The following is a 7,014-nucleotide window of genomic DNA, read 5'->3' on the forward strand; positions in this document are numbered from 1 at the left end:
CATTTCCGGTTGGAAAATTGAATGATTTCTGTAAGAAAATTAAAAAAAATCCCTTTAACGCTCGTTGAAACACTAGCAACAAGGTTTCGAAATATAAGGTTGATAGCTATGAGTTGATGAGACAAATGCGGTGGCATTAAAATCTGCTAGTGGCTCCTTCAAAAACTTGGAAAAGACCTTTTTGCCTACTAGTGGTTCCTAGATCAACTCAGATGTGCACGTTTCGTGCTAGGTTAATCGACTCACGAAGCAGCTATCCGTAGAATGTGAACGATTCTGAGGATTTTTCCATTTATAACATTTTTAGGTCTAATCTTCACCTTCATTCAAATTTGCCTTGGATCAATTTTCAATCTAAATGACTAATAGTAATAAATTATGCAACGTTTTAGAATTTTCTTTAAAAACTCTTTTAAAAATATAAATGTATCAAATCAATACAACCCCACGGAAGTCCTCGACTTCTTCTGAATGATTGCCGGATAGACTTACTTACTCAAATTTATTACTAACAAGTCCAGCAAACATTTGAAAATTCTTTTTGTGATTTTTGAAGTTTTTGCCATGTGCTTCCGCTGCACGCCATTACACATCGAAAGCGACCTTTTATCAGGTTCTAGACTAGATCCTTGCCGAAAAACGGATGAAATTTACTCGAGTTCTGTGTAAAATACACATAGGGCACTAGTAGCGGCCTTAGTCCAAGGACCTTTCATTTTCAGCTCAAGCCGAAGGCGACACTAGGCAAAATACAAAGTTGCAAACAATTACGTGAGTTTTACTCACCATACGTTAGGAAAATAACTGTTTCCGCCACTTTTCGACCACTTAGTTTTTTGGACCATCCTAGTACACAGTTCGTAATAGTTATTTGTGTATCTGTTTTGGACGATTGTTTTTAGGCAATTTCGCGAGTTATACATGCGAAAGTGCCTAAAATCACTCGTCCAAAACAGATACTCCAAAAAAAAATTTCATGTAAGGGGTCGAAAACCAGAGAAAAATGACAAAACTCCCTCATTTTCGGCCCGACACATGAAAAAATATTTTTTTTAGACAAAAACAAAGCGCTGCTTCTAGTATTAACATAGAAAATACCCGAAGGCTTTTGAAGTAACAGTTTCTTTAGTACACATAGATGACCTGTTTTCGTTGTACGAGTTAAAGCCTCCAAATTTGACGATTATTAATTCAGCGTTAATGCTGGGAGCAGTGTTATGATAATAATGTTGAAAAACCAATTAAATTCTTTCATTTTTTTAAAACGATATTTTGTTTGCTAAATCTTTTCATGGAATTGGACGAAAACGTCTTCACCGAGTGACAGTTATTTTCCTAACGTATGCTAAAAGACTTTATAGTGAATAAGAGGTTTGCTGCACGAGCCGGAGATGAGTTCTGGAATCGAAATCGCTTAAAAAGCTTTTTAGCATAAGTTAGGAAGTGACTTAGGCATTAGATATTTAGATTGTCCGTAGACCGAGTGTGTCAATAGACAATACACATCGTTTGTGTGAAAATCTTTCTGTGAAAATGTACTTGTTGAGTATTATGACCCCCACTTGATACGATAAATATATAATTGAAATTCAAAGTATCCGCACCGTCTGTGCAGATAATCTAAAATTGTAGAATGTTTAACATTCTTGGAAATGTATTAAGTTAGGACGTTGAGATAAAATACCCAAATGTGACTAATCAATTTTAATGAAATCTTAATCCGCTATCTCAAAAATAATGTCAATTAAGCTCGATTTTATTGTTCACTTGAAATTGATATTGTAAATCCAAGTGTCTGATCAATGTATTCGCGACGAGACAGTATAAATGGCTAGCCTTTTGAAAATTAATGTTACTAAGAGCGTGGAAGTCGTTGAATAAACAATATGAAGTCAATCAGTCTAGCATTACTTTTTGTAACATTGTTGATTTGCTCTTCCGTTGAGGTAATTATTGATAAATTTCTTCATTGTTTTGCACAACATTATTTTGTCTGTTTCTTCGAAAAAGGCAAATTCACTTGGCCGAATCGTCAATGGAGATCAAGCTGTGTTCTACCAGTTCCCATGGCATTGTTCTATACAAAATACCAAAACTACGGCTGCAAAAGCGTATTGTGGTGGTACACTTATAGCTGCTAATTATGTGTTAACCGCAGCATCATGTCTAAAGGATGTGAGCCTCATACAAGTTGACTACGGTTCCATTTTATTTTCTCAACCTTTTGAGACACAATACACGACCCAGTACCAGAACCATCCGCAGTACAACGAACAATACAAAATCAATAACATCGCAATAATTCGGCTACCAGCCAGTGTAACATTCAGAACGAACGTGCGAGCAATTTTATTACCTCGAGTTAGTGACCAAGGTGATACGTATGAATCCTACGATTCGTACGTATCGGGTTTCGGAGTGGCGGAGGCCGGTAGTAGTTATCTATCGAACGAATTGCGTTACGCTCAGAAAACGGTTATCTCCAACGATGTTTGTCGTCAGAGCTTCGATTATCGCTATATTGAAAGTACGGTATTGTGTGCAACTGGATTCAATGGAAGCACCCAATCAATTTGTTATGGCGATCAAGGCGGTGCTTTAATAAGCCACATTGATGGTGCATGGGTACAAATTGCAGTTGCTAGCAACATTCATCCAAATGGTTGTACCGGTTTGGCACCAGCTGCTTACACTAGAGTTGGACCATATTTGGAATGGATAGAACGCTTGACGGGTATTGCCCTGAGACCATAAATTGTTTTACTTTTCACATTGGCTTGAGAATACATTTTGTTTGTAAGTACTGTCAGTACTGCCAGTGCAAACTTGCAAATAAACAAATTTATTAAATATATAGAAGTAGTTGCATACCACGTAGTGCATTTTTATGTGTTAAAAGACTGCATATAATTTAAATAAAAAATATTCTTTTGAAGTAAATTTTGCTTCCTCTGAACTTTTCTAATAAATCTGTTGACTTTGCGCGACGTGATTTCAAACGTACGTGTGAAATTGCGAAAAATTTGAACAATACGTTAGTCGTCTACTAGGGTATCATTAATTAACGAGTCTGTCGATATAACTCCCTCATCACTCACCCTCTCGTCTTTATAGTATTTGTCGGTTTATAAGCGATCGATCTCTTAAAAATATTAGTGGATTGTAGTGTCAGACTTGATGAATCAGATAAAGTTCTGCTTGTACCTAGTTCAGTGGCTTTACAAAGTTCCTCGTCTTCTAAGCGCAAAAGAATATCTGACGGTCGAGGGTTCCTGGTTTAATCTACTTGGTTATTCAATCCTAATATAATGGGAAAAGCTAACAGTTGCTTACCTCACCTTCTGGAGTTCCAGTGTAATCGTTATGGACAGAATAAGTTATTTAGAAAATCGTTTATTGCGCTTGCCACTCCATGAGGAATGTAACTGTTATGGTCGATATATCGTCTGTTTATATTTTCAGAATAGTTTCATAATCAATTTTAACCAGTAACAGAAACGACCTTTAAACGTACGTATTGGATAAGATGACTATTTCTGTCTTATCATTGAAAGCTTTTTTATGTTCGAAAATTAATAATCTGATCGGAACCAACCAGAAGTCGCTTTGTGAATCAATTTTATTTTGCAGGGTGCATTAGTTTCGCTTCTTTCTTTTTGTAGACCATAAGTTACAGGAAGACGACTTGGACATTGGATAATGTTAGAAGATTCCAAACATTGAAATCGATGCAAAACCCTATGAAAACCTTCATCCCATTTCCGGACAAAGACAAAAGCCGCACAACCCGGGTGAAATCGAAAGTTGCAAAAATTCGATAAACGTAGCCTCGAGAGACTTGATACCACGGTAGAGTAAAGTAACCCAGGCAAGAGCAGCCGATTTTGACGAGGGACCTAAATTCATAAGTAGACCTTCGATTTTGGTGCAAAATGCTAACTAATACAAATGCATGAAACGAATACGTATTTTCGTCGTCTGCTCCTGCCTGGTTTCTTTACTCTGCCGTGTTGATACCGTTTCAATTTTTGCACACTTTCGTTTTTCACTAGGGAAATTAATACGTACACCGAAAATGTGAAACTAACTTTTCCGCATAGCATTCAATTACTCGAATGGAGGCACATCGCGCTACAATTTTAGCTGTGTATCAGAACTCACCCATCGATGTTATTCAATTATTATCTGATATCCAATAATACAGAGAATTGTGTGAACGAGCAGCATTGTCGTAATGAAGTTTGTAATGGGTAGTACCTATACAACTCGCAATGAAACCATTGAGCATCGCTTTTTTTACCTATATGTTATTCGGAACCTGTTGCTTTCTTATTTATTTATATTGTGATCTTGATGCCATTAGTGACGTAAAACGGACAAGGACAAGAACGGCAAAAGGATCACACTCTAAAGTTCGTCCGGTTGGATGTCATACGAGATTATTCTAATGAAAATCGTTTCCGTTAGGTGAAAATTTATCCAACTTATTACCCAGACAAACTGCACTCCGAGTGGCCATTCAAAATTTCAAGACGTTACAATGATTCGAATGTCTACCGATGGAGGGAACCGACACCATTCAAAAAACCAAGCCCAGACGGAATTGGTGAAAATGGAACAGCCTTTGTTCCACCTGACGCCAATGCGAAACAGACGATGGACAATTTACTCCAAATGCATAATTACAACTCACTCGCTTCGGATATGATATCACTGTATCGTTCATTGCCGGATGCAAGATCGGATGAATGCCGTCGTTTGTCATATCCGAGTAAATTGCCGACGGTGAGTGTAATCATAATATTTCATAATGAGGGCTGGTCAACGTTGATGCGTACTGTTTGGAGTGTAATTAATCGATCTCCGCGAGAATTAATCAAAGAAATAATTCTTGTGGATGACTGCAGTACATGGGAATTTTTGAAGCGACCGCTGGATGATTATGTTGTGTTGTTGCCGGTTAAAATTAAAGTTATTCGGTCTCCGAAACGCGTTGGATTGATAAGGGCACGTTTAATCGGTGCCAAATATGCGACGGTAAGTGATTTGGCAGAGGGATGAGGATACTACAGGAATTTCTATATTTTTGCCACAGGGAAATGTTCTTACATTCCTCGACGCTCATGTCGAGTGTAATGAAGGCTGGTTGCAGCCGTTGCTATCACGCATAGCCAATGATCGCTCTGTTATTGTTGTGCCGTTAATCGACACAATTTCATCAGCTGACTTCAGCTATCAATACGGAAAAACGATAACAGTCACTGGATTTCGTTGGACGTTAATCTATAACTGGTATGCGTGTTGATTTAAGTCATGTGGATGCGCTGGATTCTGAGAAGCAAATATTTCTGTTATTCGAAGGTACGCTGTGCCTGATAGAGAACTTGTACGTACGCATAACGATGTTACAGCGGCCATACAAACACCCACAATGATTGGCTGTGGCTTTGCGATTGATCGGGAATTTTTCTTTGAAGTCGGTGCATTTGATGAAGGAATGGACATTTGGGGATCGGAAAATATGGAAATTTCGCTGAGGGTAAACGTTAGGCTAATTTTTGATGGGTCATGAGAGACCAGGATTTATTTAAATCGCCCAAAAGAATTCAATAAGACACTGAGCTACAAGATCTTTGTATAATTTACGCATTCCAATTTCAGGTGTGGCAATGTGGTGGATCGGTGAACATTGTCCCATGTTCACATATAGGACATTTATTCCGAATGTCGACCTATTCCTTTGATGGTGATGAAGAAGAAATCAAAAGCCGGAATAATATGCGAATGGTGGAGGTGTGGATGAATGATTTGAAACATCTTCACTATGCTGCAAGACCTCGTAAACGAAATTTCATTTTCTTTCTGTGATATACGATCATACACAAAACAATTCGAAGTTCAGTGCGCTTTCCTGAGCGAAGCGAAGTTTTTCACAAAATTTTTGTTGCCAGTGTCAGAATACAAGCTGACTGGAGAGTTGTGTCAGTTAGATACATTTTCTCTCTTTCCATCGTTTCGATTGGAAGTCGGAATAATGATAATCGATGGCGTTGCTTCGGCAGCACCGCCATCTCTTATCATTTCTCTCTTCGAAGTGTATCCTGGAACTTAATAGACCATTAAGTCCATTATCGACCTAAGTTTCATGTTCATGTATACGATCTCGGTCAAAACACTGCTCTGACTTGATGCGAATTATGTGTGGGATTGTTTTAATAGATAGCTCGTTTCAGCGCAGAGAAATGTACAACCTGGGGATTTGACTGAACGAATGAACATCAAAAGTCGATTAAAATGCAAAAACTTTCGTTGGTATTTGGACAACGTTTATCCGGAAAGTAATATGGGGAAGGATTTCGTTTATCTCGGAGAAGTAAGTAGAATGATTCCACTGACCTTCAACCGGAATATATTTGGATTTGGATCAATAAAATTGGTTTTTCCGTAGATAAAAAACCACAGATCCCGTCTATGTCTCGACATTAATGTCGGCGATATCCAAAGTCCGTTGACAATGAGCGGTTGCCATAAACAAGGAGGAAATCAATTTTTTGCAATAACAGAAGACCGTATGATCGTCACCAGCCAAGAATTTTGTGTTGGCGCTAATGATGAACACTATGCGGTAATATCAGTGAAGGATTGCAACGATCCATTGCAATCTTGGCATTTTTACCGACAGGTTGGTTGCAATTATAATGATAAAGAGCCGGGCGGTTACATTTACATGTTATTTTAGGAAAAATGGTTACAACACATCAGTAGTGGTCTGTGCATGATGGCAAATGAAAGTGCCGTGATTTTAGTTAAGTGTGATCCACATAATGTTAATCTTGTTTGGGATATCAATTTGTGAAAATGATTGAACGGATTTGTTCAGGAAATATTTTGCTTTGAATAAAACGAAAGATTGACAGTTTTTGAAGACTTTTAAGACCTACCAAGACGTTTAGTGGTTCCGTATCGAATCTAGAAGTGACCTACAGCTAAAATATTTTTGATTTTAGTATATGT

The 7,014-nt window shown here is 37.9% G+C and overlaps 2 protein-coding genes across 2 annotated transcripts; both read left to right on the top strand.

The window, feature by feature from the left end:
* The first annotated feature begins 1,840 nt into the window (after positions 1 to 1,840).
* LOC119072820 (trypsin alpha-like) lies at positions 1,841 to 2,873 on the top strand. The gene is made up of 3 exons (XM_037178124.1): positions 1,841 to 1,946; positions 2,011 to 2,768; positions 2,803 to 2,873. The coding sequence occupies exons 1-2, from the start codon at positions 1,887 to 1,889 to the stop codon at positions 2,752 to 2,754; spliced, it is 804 nt and encodes a 267-aa protein (XP_037034019.1). The 5' UTR covers positions 1,841 to 1,886; the 3' UTR covers positions 2,755 to 2,768; positions 2,803 to 2,873.
* A 1,378-nt stretch (positions 2,874 to 4,251) lies between these two features.
* On the top strand, positions 4,252 to 6,972 carry LOC119072758 (polypeptide N-acetylgalactosaminyltransferase 5-like). The gene is made up of 8 exons (XM_037178052.1): positions 4,252 to 4,412; positions 4,468 to 5,037; positions 5,096 to 5,292; positions 5,362 to 5,539; positions 5,662 to 5,839; positions 6,234 to 6,373; positions 6,449 to 6,682; positions 6,740 to 6,972. The coding sequence occupies exons 1-8, from the start codon at positions 4,272 to 4,274 to the stop codon at positions 6,854 to 6,856; spliced, it is 1,755 nt and encodes a 584-aa protein (XP_037033947.1). The 5' UTR covers positions 4,252 to 4,271; the 3' UTR covers positions 6,857 to 6,972.
* Positions 6,973 to 7,014: the final 42 nt, after the last annotated feature.

This window comes from Bradysia coprophila, chromosome II (genome assembly GCF_014529535.1).
Source record: "Bradysia coprophila strain Holo2 chromosome II, BU_Bcop_v1, whole genome shotgun sequence".
NCBI lineage: Eukaryota > Metazoa > Arthropoda > Insecta > Diptera > Sciaridae > Bradysia > Bradysia coprophila.

Bases quoted from the DNA above. Each gene is read 5' to 3' on its own strand.
- LOC119072820 (XM_037178124.1), top strand. From the start codon at position 1,887: ATGAAGTCAATCAGTCTAGCATTACTTTTTGTAACATTGTTGATTTGC. The intron at 1,947-2,010 runs GTAATTATTGAT...TCTTCGAAAAAG, and splicing joins TGATTTGCTCTTCCGTTGAG to GCAAATTCACTTGGCCGAAT.
- LOC119072758 (XM_037178052.1), top strand. From the start codon at position 4,272: ATGAAACCATTGAGCATCGCTTTTTTTACCTATATGTTATTCGGAACC. The intron at 4,413-4,467 runs GTTCGTCCGGTT...CGTTTCCGTTAG, and splicing joins CAAAAGGATCACACTCTAAA to GTGAAAATTTATCCAACTTA. The intron at 5,540-5,661 runs GTAAACGTTAGG...TTCCAATTTCAG, and splicing joins ATATGGAAATTTCGCTGAGG to GTGTGGCAATGTGGTGGATC.